Source organism: Pristis pectinata, chromosome 9, assembly GCF_009764475.1.
Source record: "Pristis pectinata isolate sPriPec2 chromosome 9, sPriPec2.1.pri, whole genome shotgun sequence".
Classification (NCBI taxonomy): Eukaryota; Metazoa; Chordata; class Chondrichthyes; order Rhinopristiformes; family Pristidae; genus Pristis; species Pristis pectinata.
In genome coordinates this window covers 63,539,406-63,563,951 of record NC_067413.1, presented here as the reverse complement: position 1 = coordinate 63,563,951, position 24,546 = coordinate 63,539,406, and the positions used below count along the sequence as shown (strand labels likewise).

Here is a 24,546-nt window from a genome sequence, read left to right as displayed (position 1 = left end):
AGAACATGAGGAGCAATAAGTGCCAACAGAACATTTGCCTCCCTTATTGCCTGCATACCTGGATATTAACTTTAAATGACTTGTGTGTAAAGATGCTCAGGTCTCTTTGAACATCAACACTTCCAATCTCTCATCATTTTAAAAGTACTTGGGCTGTTTATTCTACTGAAGCAGATAATCTCAGTTTTCCACATTGTATTCCATCTGCCTTGTTGTTGCCCATTTATTCCACTTGCTAATATCCCCGTGTATTCTCTGTCTCATCATCTACTCTACTACATACATCCTCAAAGATTAGACAAGCATGATTTCCCTTTCATAAAGCCCTATTGAATTGGCTCAATCATATTATTATTTTCTAAGTTTCTTGATATCAAATCTTTATCAGAGATTCCATTACTGATGTCAGGCTAACAGATCGACAGTTCCCTGTTCTCTGTCTCCTTTCTTTCTTAAATAGTGGGGTCATATTTGCTGCCCTATAGTTGGTAGAGACCTTCCCAGATGTCTTTTTTAACTACCTTATTGATCTGTCTTACTAACTTCAAGGATCTGCAGACATATTCTCAAAGTCTCATTATTCCTCCAACCTCTAAGTATCCTCCAACTTACATATTTTCATCTTGTTCTACCTCCCTGAATGTGTTACTTTACACTTCTCCAGTTAAATTTCATTCACCATTTCAATGGCCAACTAAACAAGCCATCTGTATCTTCCTGCAGTTAAAAGCTTTCCTCCTTACTGTTGGCCACAAGGCCAAATTTTCTATCATCTGCAAACTTCTTCATTGTGTCCCTTTCATCTAAATCTTTAATATATAAACCAAGAATCAAGGAACTGAGTACTGAACCCTGTGGAACCTCAGTGGAAACAGCTTTACATTGCAAAGGCACCTGTCAGCCATTTTACTTTGCTTCCTGGTACTGAGCCATTCGTTGATCCAAATTGCCATTCTCTCTTGAATCACTTTGACCCTATCAATAGATGCCAAAATCCATGTGGACTATATCAAGTATAATCTGCTCATCAACCCTCCTTTTTACCTCTTCAAAAATTTCAATCTAGTTAGTCAGAATTTGCCTTAACAAACTGATCGTCCTTGATTAACCTATGCATTTCTAAATGAAGATTTCTTCTGTTGCTCAAAATAAGTGGCCTTCTAGATGTCGAGGTGGTCAGGGGCAACAGCGAGGCTGACCTGAATGAGAGGGATGGAGTCTAGGGTCCTTATATTAAGGACCGAGTTGTGGTTGTGGAGCCTTTGAAGTGATCTTTCCAGACTGCCTCTCTGTCCCTGATCATTTCAACCCTCCCGTTCCTGATTCTCAGGGTGTTGAGGCCTTAGAAGGCATTTGCAATTGTTCAGGTCTTGTTCCATGTGAACATAGGCTGCTTTATTATCTAAGGAGTCAGTTCTGAAATTGTTGTACAGAAAAGTACCCATAAAATATGGTAATGGTTGTCAACTTTGTCAATTCAATGGTAGCTTGTAGTTTTCCCTGACTAGATGTGTCCTTGTCCACAGACATAGTGTGAGAAACAACACCTGTTCTAAAATTTAAGCACTCCTTAAATTCTGCCATTACTTCAGTTCTATGCTCTGGATCTTTAATTGCCCAGTGTGGAGGGAACAGCCAAGTTAGGGATCATCCATGAAGGTCTGTTGCAGGGCCTGGCCGGGGTGGTCGTCCTCAGGACCCAAGCTGGTTGCAGCTTATAGGTATGGTCTTTCTATAAATATAACAACAGTTAATGATTCACTCAAAACATTCCTTGCTGATACCCATCCGAAAGGATTTCCTTCAGCCTGACGATTTAAGTTACTTATTGGAATGACCATTTATTCTTTCCATGGTGTCATTACTGTGAAGAGCAAATAGACTTTTGGGGAAAGGAATCCAACAGCACAGGAGCTGAGGGTAATGTTTAAGTAGAGTCATTAGCATTAAATGTGAAGCTGATCTTGTGATTATGAATAATACCACTAACAAGCAGAATATAAAAGGAGAGGATCAACTTGGAAAAAATTTAGTTGTTCTTGAGTTGACTGTGTGATGACATAAACTAGAAAAGTACCAAATGTTTTAAGTTTGCATTTGGCTGATAAGAGTAGGACAATAATTGGACTCATAGTGCTTGCGATAGAGAGTAAATCATTCTAGGTTATTGCTCCATCTCTTGTACAGTGCCTCCTGCTGATAACGGTGTGAATGTGAGCATCAGGTGAGGACAGAATCAGGCTTATCTGTAATGCACCTCCTTCCACATAGGACACCAACATTCACTGTCTAAACTCATATATGATATGTCTACTTAAGCTGATACATTTAAAGGTGACTAGTATTTAAGGTAACTTCAGTGCTTTTACAAGCAAAGGAGATAATTGATAAGGTAGAACATCCCCCTTTAAAGCATTCAGTGATCCAATGTAAAGCAGATTTTGTAATGTATTCTGTTTTAAGATTTCCAAGATGCTGTTCTGAAAATTGATTTGGTGAATTCCTGCCACAGCTTCATCAAAAGTGAAGAAAAAGATTTTATTATGGGACTGCAATCTTGATTAGGCTGGATCCTCTGTGCACTCCAAGCATTATGCCCTGACATCAAAAGAAACAAAGAGAGTTTTATGTCTGTCAAACTAGAGGTCATAGGTTTAGGGTGAAAGGTGAAATATTTAAGGAGAATCTGAGGGGAAACTACTTCACTCAGAGGGTGGTGCAAGTGTGGAACGAGCTGCCAGTGGAAATGGTAGAGCGGGTTCAGTTGTAACATTTAAGAGAAGTTTGGATAGGTGCATGGATGAGAGAGGTATGGAGAGCTATGATCCAGGTGCAGGTAGATGGGACTAGGCAGAAAACCAGGCAGGCATGGACTAGATGGGCTGAAGGACATGTTTCTGTGCTGTAGTGCTCTATGACTTTATGGCTGTAAATGGTGGTCCTTATGTTTGGTGAGAAGAGGCATACTGGTTACTAATCTGGTGCCAGTGTGGTCCATCTTCACAGTTTGGTTCAACTCAACATTACCATCTGTCACCTCCTCCTTTGGGCAACCTGAATCTGTGAGCCTTATTGGAGCAGGAAATTGCCCACAATGTGCCCCTGGTCATGAAGGCAGATTTTCATCCCTGCTTAATTGATCCATGCTAACCAGGTCTCTAATCTCATCTACCCACGAGATTGACACTGCAGAACACCAGCCATAAGGATCACAGCATAAACACTTGGAAAATGGCCTGTGGATTCACATGCCCAGAATTACTATGCCATTTGCCACAAGGAGGCAGCCTTATCATAAGTTAAAACCTAACAAGCAACAACAGTGCAATGCTTTTAGTATGAGAACGGAAGCAGAAGTACAAGTCAATAAAAGTTTTTAAAGTAACATGCATTTTGATTAGGTTTAGATGCGAAATCACATAAATTTCTCACTGAAGGTGGTATTTTTAAAAATATTGATAACGGTTAAAGGACAATGATCGTCTCTTCTGTTTTCAACTGTTTAAAAGTTCTCATTCTAAAGATCTCTAAAGATCTCATCAATGTCATATAATGCTGCTGCCCAGCCAGGCATTTGAAAGTTCTAGGATTTTTATTATTGTCACAAACAACAAAATGATAGAAACTTATGGCAGTCAAGAAGAGTTTTGGCCCTTTGTGTCTGTGTGGGTCCCTGAATCAGAATCAGATTTATCACTGACACGTGACATGAAATTTGTTGTTTTGAGGCAGCAGTACAGTGCAAAGACATAAAGATCTATAAATTACAAAAATGAATAACTAGTGCAAAAAAAAGAATAATGAGGTAGTCTTCATGGGTTCATGGATCATTCAGAAATCTGATGGCAGAGGGGAAGAAGCTGTTCCCGAATCATTAACTTTGGGTCTTCAGGCTCCTGTACCTCCTCCCTGATGGTAATAACGAGAAGGGGGCATGTCCCATATGGTGAGGGTCCTTAACAATAGATGCTGCCTTCTTTTGGCACCACCCCTTGAAGATGTCCTCAGTAGTGGGGAGGGTTGTTTCCATGATGCAGCTGGTGGAGTCTATAACTCTTTGCAGCCACTTGCAATCCTGTGCATTGGAGGGTCCATACCAGGCTGTGATGCAACTAGTCAGAATGCTCTCCACCGTACATCTGTAGAAATTTGTAAGAGTCTTTGGTGACATACCAAATCTCCTCAAACTCCCAAAGAAGTAGAGCCGCTAGCGTGCCTTCTTCGTGACTGCATCAATGTGTTGGGCCCAGGATAGATCCTCTGAGATGTTGATGCCCAGAAACTTGAAGCTGTTCACACTTTCTACTGCTGACTCCTCAGTGAGGACTGGTGTATTGTAGTGAGAAAGCACATGGCTGTCACGTGACAATAACGACACTGGCCCCTGATGGTTGGAGGACAGCATTGCTCCTCGGATCGGAAGTGATACTACTGTCAATCAAGGTGCGGCTCCACCCACCCCTCAGGTGTGAGGGTACCTTTTGTCTCTGAACTTGCCTGACCATTGGCTGTGGCAGGCACCTTTGTCCTTGACACCCAAACCATTGGCCTGTTTAAATCACTCAGTGAGGCTCCACCCAGCCTCCTAGCACCATAAAAAGGGTTGCAATCTCCTAGCTCTCCCTCTTTGATGACCCCAGGAGTAGTGAGACAACACTGCAGAGATCACTGGTAAGAGTGCATCACCAGGTGGTTTGGGAGAGTTTCACTCAGACTCAGGGAGCGTTAAGGGCCAATGCTAGAGTTTCACTCAGACTCAGGGAGCATTAAGGGCCAATGCTAGTGTGGGTCAAGCATTGAAGTATTATATCCTGAAGTTGTACATTGGTATTGTGTGCTTGTGTGTATCACTGTGTGTGTGTGTGTGTGTGTGTGTGTGTGTGTGTGTGTGTGAGTGTATCTTATCCTAGTTGCGATTCCCCCTCACATTCGCGGTCTCCTCTGTGTGTGTGTGTGTGTGTGTGTATCTGTTCCCATCCATTCTGTCCCCGCATTTGCCTTTGTGATTAAACTAGCTTTGATATCTGAAGCTCGTGTCCAGAGTCCTTCATCCTTAAGGCCGAAAAGAACCATTTCACACAACATGTATGCTCTCCCAACTTCCCCTTCCTTAAGTCCACAATCAGTTCCTTGGTCTTGCTGATGTTGAGTGCAAGGTTGTTGTTGTGACACTACTCAACCAGCTGATCTATCTCATTCCTGTAAGCCTTCTCATTGCCATTTGTGATTCTACCAACAACAGTGGTGTCAATGGTGCCTCTATTCGATGAATTCAAAACAAATTGCTCACTCTGTCCTCAAAGCCCTATATCTATCACTGCTTCAAACGTTCATCTACTGCAACCTTAGAGAGTATCTCAACTCTATGTAAGAAATTTCCTCTCCTCTATCTTATTAGACTCAGGCCTGTATATTCAATTGCACATGCTGTTTTTTTCTCTGGTTCATCCTGCTTCATTCTGGAAATTAAACCATGTACTTCCAGGCATGGCTTACCTTTGAAGCTCAACATGATTTCCACATCAAGTCCACATGAGATGACATCATTCCTTGTTCAGCAGTCCTTTTGGAGCATTGCAGAGGAACTGAACACATTGGCCTGGGAACCTGTCACTGGACACGACTGGGCCATAGAGTAATACAGCACGGAAACAAGCCCTTCGGCCCAACTTGACCATGCCAACCGAGGGGCCCACCTAAGCTAGTCCCATTTGCCCATATTTGGCCTGTATCCCTCTTCTATCCATGTACATGACCATAAGTCTTTTAAACATTGTAATAGTACAAGCCTCGACAGCTTTCTATGGCAGCTTGTTCCATACACAGTATATACACCACCTCTGGAAGAAGTTGCCCCTCAGGTCCCTTTTAAAATCTTTCCCCTCCCACCTTAAACCTATGCCCTCTAGTTTTTGGCTCCCTTTCCCTGGGAAAAAGACTGTGCCCATTTACCCTATCTATACCCTCATGATTTTATATACCTCTATAAGGTCACCCCACAGTCCCCTACATTCCAAGGACTAAAGTCCTAGCCTGCCCAACCTCTCCCTGTAATTCAGGCCCTTGAGTCCTGGCGACATGACATATTTCCTATAACAGGGTGACCAAAACTGCACACAATACTCCAAGTGTGACCTCATCAATATCTTGCACGACTGCAAAATTACATCCCAACTCAAAGCCCTGACCGATGAGGCAGTGTGCCAAACATTGTCTTCACCAACTGCCTACATGAGACGCCACTTTCAGCGAACTATGAACCTGTACGCCTGGGTCTCTCTGTTCCACAATACTCCCCAGGACCCGACCATTCACTGTATAAGTCCTACCCTGGCTTGACTTCACAAAATGCAACGCGTCACACTTATGTGAACTGAAAGCCATTTGCCAGTCCTCAGCCCACCTAACTAGCTGGTCAAGAACCTCCTGTAATTTTTGATAACTTTCTTCACTCTCTGCGATACCACTTATTTTATTATCATCTGCAAAATTACTAACCATGTCTTGTATATTCACATCCAAATTGTTTATATAAATTACAAACCACAAAGGTCCCAGCAACAAATAATCTGTTGGAGGAACTCAGCAGGTCAGGCAGCATCTGTGGGAGGAAAGGAATTGTCACATTCCTTTCCTCTCACAGATGCTACTTGACCTGCTGAGTTCCTCCAACAGATTGTTTGTTGCTCCAGATTCCAGCATCTGCAGTCTCTTGTGATTCCAATAAAGGTCCCAGCTCTGATCCTTGTTTCTTCGACAGGAGGTTGGTGATCACAACCTTCCACCATCTCCCTCTGCTTCCTACTACTGAGCCCATTATGATTCCAGTTAGCTAGGTCTCCCTGGTTACCTTGCGACCTAACTTTCTAAACCAGACTACCATGCAGGACCTTGTCAAAGGCCTCGCTAAACTCCATGATAGATGGTGTCCTCTGCCCTGCCCTCATCTATCCTCTTGATTGCCTCTTCAACAAACTCTAACAGATTTGTCAGATGTGATTTGCCACACACAAAGCCATGCTGACTATCCCCATCTGGACCTTATCTATCCAAATTCTGATAGATCCCATTCCTCAGAATCCCCTCCAGTAACTTACCCACCACTAATGTCAGACCCACCAACATGTAGTTCCTTGGCTTATCTTTGCTGCCCTTCTTAGATAATGATACAACATCAGCCACCCTCCAGTCTTCCGGAATTTCACCTGTGGCTAAAGAAGAAGAAAGTATCTCTGCAAGAGCCTCTGCAATGTCTTCCCTAGCTTCCCATAAAGATGAGGATGCACTTGGTCAGGCCCTGGAGATTTAGCCACCTTAATATGCCTTAAGACTGCCAATACCTCCTCCTTGGTAATTCATATGTAGTCCAAGATATCACAACTCAGTTGCCTGATTTCCTTAGTATCCACGATCTTCTCCACAGTAAAAACTGATGAGAAATACTCAATAAAAATCTCACCCTTCTCCTGTGGCTCCACACATAGACAGCCATGCTGATCTTTAAGGAGACCTATTCTCTCGCAAGTCACCCTTTTACTTTTGATATACTACCTGTAAAATCTCTTGGGATTTTCCTTAAACTTGCCTGTCAGATTCATCTCATGCCCTCTGTTTGCCTTCCTGATTTCCCTCTTAAGGGTACTCCTACACTTCTCATACGCATTGAGGAATTCGCTTGTCCCGATTGCCTAAACCTGGCGTATGCCTCCGTATTTTTCATGATCAGATCTTTTTTCTTGGTCAATAAGGTCTTTCCACTGCAGCTTAAACTGAGAGGACCATAAGTTAAGTAAGTTACTTGCCTTCATCCTTGGGTCCTCCACATCCCTGGATTACACCAACAGCTTCAAGATCCCCCCGGCTCCAACCCATTCTCTGACCGCCCAATCTCTGTCCCTCTCACCCTCTATCCTTCAATAGATGCTGCAGTTCCACTAACCCAGCATTGCATCTTGAAACCAAGATCTTGCCAGGCCCCCACTTTACTGCTGGTTGCAACTCCCTCAACACTCTGTAGGCTTCTGCCTACTGCCACTCTCCACCAATCTGCTGGTCCTCCCCACTCCCGATCCCAACCTTGCACAAACAGTTGCTCTAGTGAACACCCTCATCACACCCCCTCTCATCACCCACCTTAGGCCCAAATAATGGTCATTGGTACCACAGATCTGCACGATTCAAATGCAACCTAATGGAAGCAGTAGAATATCCAGGCCTCAATAAGATTTTTAAATCGATGGCTCCTTGTCATTACTGGACAAAAGGAACTCGTGATTTGCTATACAAATTCATCACAATTTTGAAGACCTTCATCATATCTGGTCTTCACCATCACTGTCCCGACAGAAATAGTTCCAGTTTCTCAAGATTGTTCTCGTAACTATATTTTCCATTCCTTTATACCATCCTGATTAATCTATGTTGGAGGCTGAGTATGGTTTTATTTTCTTTCTCTTATGAGTCCACCAAATCACAAAAAATAGGGTTAGCATTAACCTAATCTGCTCATCGTTACAGTTTCAGATCAGATGTCAATTGCATATTCACCGATTAATGGAAAGTAAGACTCCCATATTGATCAGATGCCATCAGTTTCTTCCCAGAAAGCTAGATTAAAATTAACTTCATAGTAATTGTGTCATTACCATTGCTTTGTAGAAATTTACTTTAATCTCTTTGATCTACTGTTTCCTATTTGAAAGGTCTTTTAAAATAAATTATCCTTGAGCATCCAAGTAACTTTACTCCTCAACACCATTCAAAATGTTCCATTGATTGTGTGATCTCATTTCTTACACTCTTCCTAAAATGTATCACCTCCTATCTCTCTGTAATAAATTGTGCCTTCCTCCTGTCTATCCATTCTATAAATGCATCTATAACTTTGCCAGAGAAACATATAGCCCAGGAAAACATAATATATGCAAACTATAGATAGTTTTGAGGATTTTCACCACAATTGCCCTGAATTTATGGTACTTAAGGAAATGAAACTCACAAACAGGTAACCTCCAACACTACTGTTTATCCACCAATCTTAATAATGCTGTTACACTTCCTCTGAGCACCTGTAACATTAATTTCCATTACACTTCCTGCATTCCCTATCTATACCATTTGTCAGTTTCTTTAAAAAAAATTGTTAGGTCTGTCAAATACAAGTTGCTATTCACAAATCTTTTGCTCACTGTCTTCAATGCATTTCCAAGTGCTCACTAATTAGGAGTCAAATTGCAAAAAAATGCAAGAACTTTAGAGTAGGGATAATGGAGGGCTTCAATGCTACTAGACTGGGAAAGAGGAAGAATTTTTGAATGTATATGGGAGAATTTTCACATTCAGAATGTTTCCAGCCCATTGGGAAATCAAATGGGCCAACTAGATTGCAAGGAAGGGCAAAGGACCAGCATCTGCACATAAAGTTCATATAAGACATACATATTAAAATGAACCTATGAAAGAAGAAATAGCAAAATGAACCATGATCTTATTGAACATGTAAAAAGGGTCAAATGGTTTCCTCCTGCTTCTATCCTTTACATTCTTCTATGTCCCAATGATAATTGCTGGGTTTACAATTAAGTAGAGAACCAAGGCTAATACAATAACCACAAAGGAGAACTGAATACAGAAATGAGATGCACAAAAAGAGGATATTAGTATGGCTCTGAAAAACAAAAAGGAACCAAAAAGTCTTTAGTAAAAATATAAACTACTTTGAAAGAGTAGTCACCGAAGTCATGTGGTGATCAGGGGCCAAAAATGATTATAATGTGAAGTCAGGAAACAAGGGTGAGGAACTAGTTGAGAATTGGATCATGCAAGTGCCACACTTAAGAAAAAAGTAATGACAGGAGAAAAATAACAAGACTTGAAACTGTTTTGCAGTGCTCAAAGAGGCTTCTCAGTCAGGATGGGAGTAAAGATCAAAACTGCTGAAGGTCTGTCAAAATTTTCCAGCCTTCCTCAGATATGGGAGTGGTGTGTCAGAACTGGAGATTTGCATCCTGTTCAAGAGAAGAGAGAGGATTGTACTCATCACCCAGGGCTGTTGATATTACAACACAATCATCTTCTGCACTGTTTTATCCTAGTGTGCTTTATTCTCTGATATACAAGATCAGAGTTGCTGGAGATCTGCAGCTAACCGATTTTCAGAGCTCTTGTGTGATTTTCTTATGAATTTGGACCAATGGTAAAGGATCTATCATAATATTTAACAGCAGAACCGGACTCAGAACATAATTAACTATAAGTAAATGAGAGGGAGAAATCTTGTTAAGTTTAGGTCATAAAGAACATAAGTAGTTAATAATAACTTAATTGTGAAGTGCCTTTGAAAATTCATATAATCATAGTTCCACATTTAACATTTGTAGCAAGGTGTGCATGGATTCATTTATTAAGTTATTCAGTATTAATTATTCAGTTTTATACTGTTCATAGAATAAATCCCCATCTCTGTAATCTCCTCCAGCACTAAATTCCTTCAAGATAGCAGCTTTTCTCCAGTTTTGGTTTCTCACCACTCCAATACTGCAGTCAGCTGGGTATTTCTTGGTATTAATGTTTCAGTTAAGGCCTTTGTGATACCCTTGCTATCCCAAAGGCTGTACAAATAGACGTCGTTGCTATTGTGTACTACACCTGAGCTTTTTTACCTTTCAGGGAATAGCGGGGGCTTTAGCTTTTGTTCGGTTGGACTCGGGCAAATTCTCGCCCCTTTAAGATCAAGAAACGACCCCTGAAAACGGTGCAGGCGGGTACGGAGCCTGGTTCACAGCTTATCCGGCACCTGCCCTGCCCTGGGTGACTCGGGAACTACAACGAGTAATGAGTGCTGCTGCTCCTCAGCGATCTGAGAAGTCATCCGCCTGGAGGGTTGCCCTTTCGGCGCAGACTGGGTGTTACCAGCCCTTTCTGTTGGTGTTGGCACGGAGGGGGGGAGGGGAGGGGAGGGGAGGGGAGGGGAGGGGAGGGGGGAGGGGAAAGGAGCCCTCACGCCGAGCCGGACAACGGCCCTCGGCCTCGCGCCATGACACGCAGGAAGCCCCGCCGTTCCATCGCCTAATAAGGGCACGTCTCGAGCTCCACTGCGCGCCTCTTACGTCATCGGAATGTAGGGCCAACGCGTCATCGGCTGAACCACTTCGGTCTGCTAGGGTAAAGTTGGAATTGGTGTTGTTTGTCACGGGAATAAAACGGCAGCAGTAATAGGAAAATGTTAAATCAAAGCACAAATAAATTATTATATTTTACAACTTATGTTTCCCCTGTAGAAGGCGGTCCATGGTACTGTAAAGTGAAGTTACAGTGGTGGTGTTTCCCCCTCCCGAGTCAGGACCAGAAGCAGCTGCGGGCACTTCCGGTGGTTGGCCTGGCTCTCGGGGAAGTGGGGCGGTGGCGCTGATCGGCTGTGGGAGGCAGAGTTTTCGGGCTTCGCGGGCGTCAGGTAAGGGACCGAATCCATCGGTTTACCCCCCATCCCGTCCCCCGCGGAGGCTGCAGCCGTGTAAGAAGCAGCAATTACAAAGCCCGCGGCGGAAGCGAGGCCCGGAGCCAGGCACGGCCGAGCGGCCCGCGGAGAGGATTGGCCGGAGAAAGCGGCGGGTTTCCTGGCCGCCGCCGCCCATCGGTTCCCGGCCTCGGCTCCGGTCCCTGTTCAAAGCCGTGAGCTGATAAACTGATGCCAGCACTAAATACTGTGCATCCCTGGAAATCTAAAATAAAAACAAGTTACCGGAAATGCAGCAGCATCTGTAGACTGTGTTATCGTGCGAGTGGATGATTTGCTATTAAACCAAGGATGTTGATTTGTCTCTTAAAGCTTTGACTGTCTTAGGGTGTGTACACTTTGTCGGTGCACCTCTTCTGTAAGCAAGGCAGATGAGGATGGTAAGAGGTAGTATATATTGCTGAAAAGTGGCCAACTTGGATACAAAAGGTTGGTGTGATATTCTTGTGTGGCAGGTTACTGTACACTTAGTCGACTACATTGAGTTTTAATTGCTGTTTGTTTTTTTTCTCTCCAGTTTGTACCTGGTTAGATTTTAGTAATTTACTGACGACTATCAGGAAAATGTCACTTGAGTATAAAGTATTAAGTTTCTGCAAGTCCTGAGAGTTTGCTTTTGAGAGAAGGGTGCTAAAGAACTATGATCTGTTCTTTCCAGCTCACTTTCTTCTTTGAAATCTGCATGTGATGACTGGTTAAATAGCTGAAACTTCATCTATGTCAATTTTGTCATATTCACACTGGCACACTTGTCATGATTGCCATAGTGTGTAAACATCACAGCCTTGAGACTTAAATGTTTTTAAATTTGCAATAAGTTTGCCATCAGTTAGTGAACAAGTACTGGAGTTAGTAAAGTAGTCCTATATTTTGTTCTGTGCTAAATTGGGTGGGGTTGGTTGCGTGTAGTTGTGGTCAAAGGAGTTTCAACCTTTGACCACAAACTACACATAACTCAAAGGGAAAAAAGAAATCTTATAAAGAGTGAAATACCAGAAGATGGTTTGAGCTTGTTTTACAATGTGCTCAAAATTCAGTGCCCTGAAGAAAAGAGAACTTAATCTGTTTTATCTGACTGAGTGTAGCTTTTTGAGGCCAAGTTCAAAATTGTATTTCTGTTTGCTTCCATATTGGCATTATGCTCAATTAACATGCAAGTATTACGTTTAGTATAAATGTTTTTTTTCAAGTAGTCTCAAATAGACTTAGCAGTTGGAATTTTGACCACAGTTAAGATCTCAAAGTTAATTCAACAAACTATTAACATTAAGTCCATAAGACATGGTAGTTGTTTCAGAATGTGTTCTAAGCTGAAAAAAGATGGGTATCCATGGTTGTATACTCCCGAAGGTGTAGCTTTTTTTTGGAAGAGATGTTGGAATGTTTTTTTGAGGGCCTGCAGCAGTTAAAATGGCTGCTTTTACAGAAAACATTTGGTGACAATGAAAGCAATGCATGAAAGAGCTATGGAAGGAGATACATCAGTAACTGACTAGGCAGTTAGGTACATTCCTGAAGAGCGAGATGCAGGGCTTTGAGGAAAGAGCTAGATTGTTCTTTTAAAGAACTGGTACAGACATAGTAGACAACATGGCTAGTATTGCTGCTTTAGTTTGAAATCACATCCTGCTTTTTCTGAACTTGATTAAGAATTTGAAATGAGTGAACTAAACCAAGTTTAGTTTGAATCTTTGGAATTAAAAATAAAAAACAGACCAAGCTTTGGCTGCACGTTTGCATCATGTGAGTGAATCGCATCACTCAGTCACCTGGGATGTGCTGACAGGCCTGTAAAGGCAACCAACTGCTGTGTAGAAGTCATAACATGCAGGAGATCAGACGTACATGCATCTGAGCCCTTGTTCCACCCCAGGATTTGATGTTAAGTTCGTGAAAAGTTCTGTAAGTTGCTTTGTTTTATACCTATGACCTCTCATTTCATCCCTTCTGCCGAACAGAACAGCTTCCCACCTCCCACTTGTCCTGACATCTCACATTTTATATACTTCCATCAAGTCTTCTCTGGGACTTCTCTTTAAGGGAAATATCTCCCACCTCTTTATTGTAATTGCAGTCTCTTATTCCCAGGAATAATTCTTGTAAGTTTTTTTGACCGTCTATTGTGATGACATCCTTCCTATGATGTCTCAAGCAGAATTAAACACAATATGCTAGTTGAGGCTGGACCAATGTTTTATAAATGTTCACCTTAAATTTTTTGTTTTTATGCTCTGTGCTGTCATTGAATTGAGAGGAAGGACTTGGCAAATGGGTTGAGGTGACCATTTGCAGTGTTGAAAGAAGGGAAGTAAAGTTACTTGTTTTAACATTTGTGAAAATGGAAGCACTTGATGTGATGCAAGGATATATTTCTGATATATTTTGCTCACTTTCTGCATTTACCCAGTATTCAGATGTAGCTTAATTGGTAATCTTATTTTGGTCAAACTCTGGATTTGAGTGCAAAAACCCAGGTTTATTACATGGAGTACTGAAGGTGAGGCACATTGTCGGAGTTGTTTCAAATGAGATATTAAGTCAAGGCCCTGGGTTATCTTCATGTGGATTAAAAGATGCTGCAACACAGTTTTAAAAAGGGAGTTGTACTCATTGAAGTAGCCAATTGTTATCTTTCTGTCTACATCACACAGCTTTATCTGGTCATTCATATGTCTGTGTGTGCATCACACATTCATTGCTATTTCCTATGCTATGACCACATTTCAAAAATACTTCAGTTAAATAGCTTTTTAGAACTCCTGAGGTCATGAGCATTTCTATATAAATGTAAAGTGTTTCTTTTAAACTTGCATGATTAACCTTAATATCAATTTATAATGAATGAAAGTGGGTCACTTTTAAATTGTCTTGTCCTGCTTTGAGATCCTCTTTGGGTTTGAAAATTTGGGTGACAAGCTTGAACTTCTCCAACAAGAGAGTTGTATGTGACTTTTTTTAATATATATTGCCTAATTAAGTTTTTCTACCCCTCCTTGTAAAATGGCATGCTGTGTAATTTCTGTTGAACTGTTTTTCTTTAAAATTTGAACATTAGCTATGCCAGAAAATGTATATTAAGCCATCAGAAAAAGTAGCTTCAGTTTTGTTACTTTACCTTTTGTCCTGTAAGTATTTGTACAGAATCAGTACTAGGTTCTGTGCTTGAAAGAGTTAAATGTGAATCTGATAAGTGAAACTTAAAATGATTAATCTTTCCTTGCTCAGTATGTGCTGAAGCCTGCCTCTGTTTAAAAAAAACAATGAGTCACAGCCCAGCACTTGTTTTGGAAAATGATTCTTGTATTCTGAAATTAAAATGTAACTGAAGTCAAAGGATGATCTTGCTCCTTTTTGACCTTTACAAATCATTAAGTAATTTAATCTATAATGTAATGATATCTGAGAAACGTGCAGTTGTTCATCCCTAGTTAAGCCTCTTCAGCCATATAATCTGAACAGAAAGCAAAGCCAACAACTATGGATTAGTGGTGGGGCTAAGGTTTTATTAGCTGCACTGTGCTTTGGAATGCCCTGAAGTAGTTGCATGCTATATAAAGTGTTTTTGTTGGAGAATGAAATACCGTTGGAAGATGTAGCTTCTGCAAATTTAATATGGCAAATTTATTTCAAACTACTTTCAATGAATTGCAACAAACTGTAGGTTGAAATATTGCTATGGAAACCTAACAGCGCAAGTCTTGTTGAGAGTGCTATGCTCTCAGATGTTAAACCCCGTCTACTGTCAAGTGAATAAAGGATTTCGTGGCAATATTTCGAATGTTTTGGACCTTCTCCCTGATTTAAAAGCTATTTTCTATTCCCCCTCCAACATCATAGAACCATAGAACAATACAGCACAATATGGGCCCTTCGGCCCACCATGTTGTGCTGACCTTCAAACCACACCTAAGACTATCTAACCCCTTCTTCCCACATATCACTCTATTTTAAATTCCTCCATATGCTTATCTAACAATCTCTTGAACTTGACCAATGTATCAGCCTCCACCACCACCCCAGGCAGCGCATTCCATGCACCAACCACTCTCTGGGTGAAAAACCTCCCTCTGACATCTCCCTTGAACTTCCCACCCATTACCTTAAAGCCATGCCCTCTTGTATTGAGCATTGGTGCCCTGGGGAAGAGGTGCTGGCTGTCCACACTATCTATTCCTCTTAATATTTTGTTTACCTCTATCATGTCTCCCCTCATCCTCCTCCTCCTCCAGTGAGTAAAGCCCCAGCTCCTTTAGTCTCTCCTCATAATCCATACTCTCTAATCCAGGCAGCATCCTGGTAAATCTCCTCTGCACACTCTCCAACGCTTCCACATCCTTCCAATAATGAGGCGACCAGAACTGGACACAGTACTCTAAGTGTGGTCGAACCAGTTTGTTTTACACAAATTGACCATGACATGTCATAGATGCAATCATCTCTTCAGATTGTTGCAGTGGTCCATGTTGAAAGACTAAAACTTGCTAAGCTGTGAAATGGAGATAGTAAATTTCTTCAATGCTGTTTAGCAGTTTTCTACTGATCTACATGCCAGTAGTCCAGTTTTCTTATTTTTTGCCTGATTTCTGGCAAGCAAAATTAATATTATAGGCCTTTTCAGTTGGTAAAATGACTCCAAGGTTCTTCAGTGTTAACAGCCAAAATGTGAAATTGAGTTGTGGATCTTCAAACCAGAAGAGGTCTCATAGGAAGTTGGTGGTGAGGCTTAGCAAGGCAATTTGTGTTGATATGACTGACAATTGTGGAACAATTAAAATTTTTCAAAAAGAGGAGCACAGACTGAAGGATTGAAAGGCTATACAGTGTGATATTGGAGATTAATAAGGATAGGGCCACAGAGGTATTTGAAAGTGGATGAGAATTTTTAAATTGAAGCTTTGTTTAATAAGGAGGTAGTATAGACCAGAAAATCAGTGAATGATCTTGGTTTGAGCTAGTATTTTGGAAGAGTTCAACTCGTCTGATCCCTTAAGACTGCCAGTATCAAATCAGGCTACAAGCTGATCAGAGGCATTATTAGAAAATTCTATTATCCTTTCCTCAATTCCATAAATAATTGTTTGCTTTAAATATTGGAAACAATTCTTGGATACTTCGTTTTTGTTCTATAGAATGGGTAGCATTAGTAAGGTCACATTGGTTACTCCTAGTTTCCCTAAAAGTTGGTGGTGGGCTGTGGTGTTGAAATTTTGGAATCCTTGTGATGGTGATCCCATGTGATGGCAGCTGCAAAATTTGTGCTCTATGTAGAAATATTGATATTGTCCAAGGTAAAGTAACATGGGCCTTGGATGTCAAAGTGCTGCTTCTGATACTTCAGCAAAGGTTAGAGAAACAATGGTGGAAGGCTTAATGGGTTGTTCCAGCAGCTAAATTGTGTTGATGGCAAATGTTGAGTGTAGTGGTGGGGTGCAGATCAACTGGATGACTTCAGTTGGATTTGTAAGCTGCCTCAGCATTAAATCTGACTATATCCAGACAACTGGTGAGTGTTCCATTTCAATATGTAGAGGCACTGATAGGTCAAGATGACTCATCACACCATTCATAGATTCTGTTGATTAGCCACCTGTCAAAAAAGAGTTCAGAAATGGTGCTAATGGATAAGGTGAGGTGGTGAGGCCTTCTCATTTATTGCCTGGTATTTGAGTGTTGTGATGGCTATCTGCCAGTAGTTAGCTAAACCTGGATCTTTTAGGTTGGTGTTCATGGAGTTGTGAATACAGCCAAACAATACATTTGTCTATTACATAGGGGGAAGGTTATCAGAACAGGATAGTATCCCATAAAACTTAATCAGCCAAGCAAGAAGTCCGTTTATCCAAGGTTGCTTCAGGTTCCTTGATACTGAGCTCCCTATCAAATGTGAACAGTGGTTAAAGGCAGCTGTGAGCTTTAACCCACAGTTGACCAGTACTGCTGAGACTTGCTGTGCTTGTGTGTATAATTTTATCATCTGAATGGAAACATTGTGACCCATACATCTTCAGAATCTCTATTTTTGTCTCCTGCAAGTATTTGCTTTTTCTCTACTGCTACTAAAATGGTTACAAAATTAGTTCTTGACCCTCTTAAGATTGCTGTTGCCCACAAGTTCTAGCTATTGTATTTTCTCCAGGAAAAAATCCAATAGAAGATAAATTGACCTGCCCCACAGAGTCCCTCAGTCTAATAACACCCAGCATTGGCTAAGTTCAGATACAGACCTAGAGAGTAGACTTTTAAATGGAAGTGGTATAACTGGAATGAAAATTGTATTTCACAGGGAATATCATTTTAAAATGTAAAGAAGTGATCTAGTCTAGTTTTTCTTTATAGAAAGGTATTGAAGGGAGAGCGGAAAGTGATGTTGCATATAGTGTCTCAGTCAATAAGCTCCTTTTGGAAGTGTTTGTTGGTAAATACAGCTTATTTGTGTGCAAGATCTCAACATGCAATGATATTTCATTTTGGTTGATGGATAAATTTTGATTAACAGCGCAACTTGTCTGTTTAAACATGCACAACTTGGAATCTTTTCCTATATCAATGAATCATTGAACATGAATCCAAGAATATACTACATTAGTGCAACTTTTTCTTCAGATTGGAAGAGAAACTGTAATAAATATTTAGCTTCAAGTGTTGTCTTTTTCTCTTCCTTTGTCCTTGGGACCTGACGAATAGATTGATCTTTGGGAAAGCTGTCTAACTTTTAACAAATGTTTCATTGATGAACTAACTTTGAAGTGATGTACTTTATGCACTTAAGCAAGTATTTCCAACTTGTTAGTCATCCTGGATGCCTAAAGCTTGAAATACAACTTCTTAGTTCATTTTGGGGTCAAATATCAAGTAAGACAACACAATTATTGCTTAAGCTAAGTTGTAAATTGGATATTGTTATGGTGTCCTATAAACCATATGAATACTTCTGAAAATAAAGGTAGCTCCTGATAATTTACCTGTGTCAATTGCTAACCTACTCTTTGCCTTGTTCGTAAAAGAAATTTGAAAAGTATCATAGGATCCTGAATTTCTTTTGTATATGATTTTCTGTCTGCAATCTGATAAAACTGTTCCTCGAATAAGCCACTTAAAAGATATAACCTTTAAACTAATGGAAAGCAGTACAAGTAAAACAGAATTTTCAAATTTGATTGGAATAGTCTGGTTTTGTACTAGTGTGAATCTTACAGTAAAGGAGTTAAGTTTTTATATTACTTTGATTGTTTTAGGTTTGATCTGGAAAAATCAACCAAAGTAGGTTGGTCTTGTCTAAGTAAGGTGGTTAAATCTTAAATTTGAATGGATGTTCTAAACCTTTTAATTGTGTTGAGGGAGTCTTTCATTCACCAACTGTCTTTAAATTTTTTTTTAAATTTTATTTATAGCGTGGTAACAGGCCTTTCCGGCCCAACGAGTCCGCGCCGCCCGTTTTTTTAAACCCAAATTAACCTACCCGTATGTCTTTGGAATGTGGGAGGAAACCGGAGCTCCCGGAGGAAACCCACACAGACACGGGAGAACGTACAAACTCCTTACAGACAGCGACAGGAATCGAACCCCGATCGCTGGTACTGTAATAGCCTTGTGCTAACCACTATGCTACCGTGCCGCCTTAATAGATTAGTTGTTAGACTAAGCTATCTGTTCCTCTCTGAGACAGAGATATTGCTATGTGATCTTCAAAAGAAGTGTTCCTCCTGTTCAAGCCAGTATTTGTCTCTTGACTGAAACTAACTTATTAGCCACATTTTCTGTTTTTATTTTGGTGAGGCTAAATGTAACGTTCAATTATGAATACTGTTGGATTCGACTGTTTTAATTAGTCTTTTAACATGTTTAATACACCTCAAGTGGCAGCACAAGGAATGGCTGCTTACTAGTTTATTGGTTCGTCCATCAGGTGAATATGTGGTTTTTTCATTGGTTGGTTTGGCCACAAGTATCTAATAGGTTTCCTGATTGTACTATTGTTAGCTAAAGAGCATTTCTTATCTCAGGTATAAAAGGTGCTGCTTTTTGTTAATCTCTCTCTTGCTCGTCTCCCCTGGCCTGAGCTCATCTTTTGTTCCCTTTGTCTCGGCTCATCAAACCTAGTGCCATGTGCTCTGTGACTGTTTCTTTGTTTTAAACTTTTCCAATAAAACTTTTGAAAACAACTTGGTGCTTCACACTTATTCCTGGACTCCTGAAAGAACCTGTGGATTCAAAAATAACTGGATCCGACAATACAAACTCTCTCTTAATCATAAAGAAAATATGCAGCACTTTCATTTGCCACATACTTGTTCAGTGTCTAGTTATTGTTTAATGCTTTTTAATGATGTAACAATTAGCTACAAAGTTTAATATTTGGCTAATAATCTCTAAGATCTCTGAAAACCATTTTGTTCTTGTAAAGATGTGTTCAGTCCTATTTTCCATCAGGCAGTAATCTGTTTTCTCAAGTATAGTTGAGCATTTTTTTAAATTGTGGGGGGAGAGTGTGGGAATACATCATTCCCACTTCCCCCTCCTGCACCTGCCTGTCATTCTCCTCTCACCTGAATCTACCTCTCACCCACCAGCTCTTGCTCCACCCTCTCTCGCTCTTTACACTGGCTATCTTTCCTCTTTCTTTCCAGTCCTGATGAGGGGTTTTGATCCAATTTCCATTTCCCTCCATAGATGCTGCCTGACCAGAGCACCTCCAGCATTTTGTATGTTGCTCCAGATCTCTAGCATCTGCAATCTCTCTTGTCTCCATTTCAAATTGCGTGCTAGGATTTGTAACTGAGGATATCAATTCTTTTGGTGCACTGCTGGTTCACTGAAAACTGAATTTCGAAAATAAATCACCTGGCTTAATGCTTGAACTGCTGTTTGCTGTAACCAAATGGCCTTCACAGTGTTAAAATCCTTGAAAATATATCATTACACTTCCTTGTCAATCAATGTCACAACTGATGAATTAGTCTTGAATTTTTTAGTATAATTTCTGGGTTATCACTAAGCATGGTATTCTATTCCTGTACAAAAGCAAATGTGGTTAGAAATCCGCCTGGATATATTTTCTTTCTGCAAGGGGGTCCTTTGAATTAGGTAGTAGGGTTTCCTGTAACTTTTTTCCATTGGGGTTGTGGTGGGAAAAAGAGAAGGAGATTTGGGAGGGTGTCAATTGCAAGTTTAATACTGCATTGCTACTTGCAATATTTACAGGGTTGGGTTTTTTCTGCCACTTTTTAGATGCTTCAAAAACAACACTTGTGGCTGAAACTTCCAACAGCTAAGTCTGTACAGACTAATAATTGAAAAGCTTGTGTGATGTATCACTAAGCAATTATGGTATAAAGTTAAGAATTCTAGTATGCTACCTAAAACTGAATCAAGTGCTAACTCTTGACGGATGCTGTCTCTAGTAATGTACCTGCTTCACCACACTTAATATTGCATTAATGTTATCAACTTTATAAATAGCAAGGCATGGGAAGCTATTTAAGTGTACCCATTTTGCAATTTTTGAGACTGTCATTCAAAGCAAATTGAATAGTTTTGTCTGTGTGACAATAATTAAACAAAGCAATTTGTTCATTTTAAAGACTTGTATAAATTCCTCTATCTTCTGTTGAGAAGCATTTGAATAGTGTACAGGCCATAAAATCTTGATACTTGGTGACGAGGTAATATATTCAATTATCTTAATTTGCTTCACAGAACCAAAGTGGTCCTCCTACATGATTAGATACTGTTTTGTTTTTGGCGTCTCTGGTATTTTTGAACTCTCAAGTCACCTTGCTGATAGTTATGGGTAGATTTCGCTTGTGTATTTGGGAAACACAACTTTCTTATCAAAAAGGAAAGTAATCTATTCAACAATTAAATGTTGTGTTCCTCTTCATCTTTTGTCATGGAATAGAGGCTGGAAATTTGTTTAGAGGATTTCTCACACTATTTCGTTTTCTGAATCCAATGTTAAACTGAAAAAATAGAAACATGCTAGCTGAGGATAAATCTAGATCTAATTCTGAAAAAAATCTGTTTGAAATTAACTGCCTATTAGAAATGTTCAGGTTGTGCGTCATTTATGGAGATTTATCATTGACCTTCAGAACTGTATAATCTCAACTGTTTGTCTCCCTAGATACAACACCTAGTCACCATGTCGAGCAAAAAAGCCAAGGGAAAGACCACCAAGAAGCGCCCTCAGCGCGCAACTTCCAATGTATTTGCTATGTTTGATCAGTCGCAGATTCAGGAATTCAAGGAGGCCTTCAACATGATTGATCAGAATCGTGATGGTTTTATTGATAAAGAAGATTTACATGACATGTTGGCTTCTCTTGGTAATTATAGTATTTTCCTTTTACTTGTAATTAATTTGTCTTTATATTAGTTAACTTGAGATACTGAACAATTGTTTCCAGCTTTGTTTTCTCATTGTAAAATTGTAACTGATCAGTTGCCAAACTGGATTGCTTCATTCCATAACAAGAATTGGTTCATATCAAGTCTCATTTTGTAATGTTCTTTGTTTCCCCTTTTTGTTTAAAATATTGCATCCAGCTAGTGAATAGTGCCATAAACATTCAAAGCAGAAAGCTCAAGTTTAATATTTCCGGTAGCTAACTGAAATGAGGCAATTGGAATATTCCATGTTTTCTGTTATAATTCCAGTGAAGAGTTGAAAAGAAAGTGTCCTTGCCAAATGAGATTTTACCAACAATGCTTTAAAGCTCAGTGCGGTCTGGTCTTGCCATCCTTTCCTGATACAAATTCAGTGATTTCCATTAATTTATCATTATGAATGAACTGTTCCTTGTATTTATAATGTAACCGTGAATATCTAAATTTCTTGCAGGGAAGAACCCAACTGATGAATACCTAGAGGCAATGATGAATGAAGCCCCAGGGCCCATCAATTTCACCATGTTCTTGACAATGTTTGGTGAAAAACTGAATGGGACAGACCCTGAAGATGTAATCAGAAATGCCTTTGCATGCTTTGATGAAGAAGGAACAGGTATTATAGGAAAACCATTGAGAAACTGCTGCCTTAGCCTTTTCTATTCTTTAAGAATGGCAGAATTGTTGGATTCCTGTGCCTTCACAGTTGCAAATTCCCCTGAAGCATCCCTTTGAAGTAGACATGAGATGTCAGAAACCCAAGACCCCTACTTAATTCCCAGCAGATCTGGGATGGACAGTTCTAGGAATATGTTCTTTTACATGTGTGTTCTCCTTCTAAGGCTTGTTTCCTGACACACCCACTTTAAGTGTTGGAAATGTTCTGAGTCTCTTCATTCAGGGGTAGATACAAGAGCTCATGAGCCAAATTTTAGTTATGCCACACTGCTGTTCATGGAACGGTACAGGCAAGAGGATCTGGCCACAGTGAAAGTAAAGGGGATATGTAAGCTTTGTAAGAAGTTAAGAATGTTGAGGTAACTTTTAGATAGCATTTTTTGTAAATTTCTGTTCATAATTTCCTAGAACACAATGTTATTTCACCCCATCCATCCTTTCTTAGATATCTGAATAAGAAAGATGAAATAGGTAAGATTTACTGCCATTTCCTGTATCCAAACTTTGCAAAATGCTGTTTTTGTACTGCGCTACTAGAAGCAATTTGAATGCCTTAAGGTTTTTTTTCTTTGAAGAGCGTGATTCTTCGTGCACTCAGTTTTGCATCTGAGGTTAATAACTTTTGAGCGTGTTTGAAAGCACTTTGCAAATTATTCTGCTAATAATGCTCTGAGGAAAAACTAATTTGCTTTGTATTGCTGCAACTTTCTTTTACAGGCTATATCCAGGAAGACTACCTGAGAGATCTGCTGACAACAATGGGGGATCGATTTACTGATGAGGACGTTGATGAACTTTTCCGTGAAGCACCAATTGATAGCAAGAGCAACTTCAATTATATTGAGTTTACCCGCATACTGAAGCATGGTGCTAAAGACAAAGATGACTAAAGAAATGTAAAGCTCCTACTCATTATTTTACTTAGCAAAATTTACACCTATTGGAACATATTGCATGCCTTCCAAAATACTGCTTTTTTCATATTTATATTTTTCCAGTCATGTTGGCACACTTTGCACATATTTGGAGTAAGTGCAAGATAAGTGGCAGGGAACAAAGTATAGAAACGGATCACAAATGAAATGCCTTGTCTGAATTCCTGATACTTTTTTTTAAACTAAAATCTTTTTAAATTGTCATCTTAGTGTGGTTTGCAGGACAATAGGAAGGGAAAAATGTACCACACTCTCGGTATATAATCTGATCAAAATAGTTCAGTTTAAAAAAAACTACTCTTAGGCTAATTTAATGAGGATATGTCCTGTAAAAGGGCAGCTTTTGTATTGGAGATCATGGTATAGTGTGAGAGCACTCAATATGCAAGTTTGAGTATGTTGTCTTGTTTGGTTTAGATGGCTGTTCTTGAAGCTAAATTTGCTGAAAAATTGTCATCTAATCAGTCTGGTATTTTGCAATACTTGATTACTGTAAAGGGTATAAAGTGGAAACTATATCTTGGTATTATGAAAAAAATTATCCAAAGGACAAAACTTCAATTTAATGTTCAGATTTTATTCAGTTTTTTTTCTGTTCTATCTTAAGTAGCACCAAGTATCCTGAGTGACTGCAGATTGGTGTAGAACTGTTTTGCCTTATTCTTGATTGTACTTGCAGTTCAGATTTGAGTGTCCTTGTCAAAGATCTGACTTGAAAATAAAAGAGAAAAAGTACTAAATGTGGGTTTAAATTATTTAATTTTTATAGCTCTTAAAGATTAGAGTCAACCTTAAAGAAAATATTGTCGAGATAAAATTTAGGCATGGGCATGGATTTGGTGTATTTATGCTTTCCTGCAAGCATTAATTTCTCACATTACTGATGGTGGTATAAATGCACTGCAAGACACAACAGAACACTCAGATTCCTAAATTAAGTGGAATTGGCTTGATCTTAGCCAGGATGTGATAAATGCCACAATTGATTCTGGCAGTATGCACCAGTAAAGCAGAACCACCAAGGTCCTTGCA

The 24,546-nt window shown here is 39.9% G+C and overlaps 1 protein-coding gene across 1 annotated transcript; it reads left to right on the top strand.

Annotated features, from left to right (window-relative positions):
- Nucleotides 1–11,095: 11,095 nt before the first annotated feature.
- LOC127574111 (myosin regulatory light chain 2, smooth muscle minor isoform) lies at nt 11,096–24,254 on the top strand. The gene is made up of 5 exons (XM_052022800.1): nt 11,096–11,163; nt 11,280–11,452; nt 21,639–21,840; nt 22,356–22,517; nt 23,297–24,254. The coding sequence occupies exons 3-5, from the start codon at nt 21,657–21,659 to the stop codon at nt 23,467–23,469; spliced, it is 519 nt and encodes a 172-aa protein (XP_051878760.1). The 5' UTR covers nt 11,096–11,163; nt 11,280–11,452; nt 21,639–21,656; the 3' UTR covers nt 23,470–24,254.
- The last annotated feature ends 292 nt before the right edge of the window (nt 24,255–24,546 follow it).

Bases quoted from the DNA above. Each gene is read 5' to 3' on its own strand.
- LOC127574111 (XM_052022800.1), top strand. From the start codon at position 21,657: ATGTCGAGCAAAAAAGCCAAGGGAAAGACCACCAAGAAGCGCCCTCAG. The intron at 21,841-22,355 runs GTAATTATAGTA...AATTTCTTGCAG, and splicing joins TGACATGTTGGCTTCTCTTG to GGAAGAACCCAACTGATGAA. The intron at 22,518-23,296 runs GTATTATAGGAA...TTTCTTTTACAG, and splicing joins CTTTGATGAAGAAGGAACAG to GCTATATCCAGGAAGACTAC.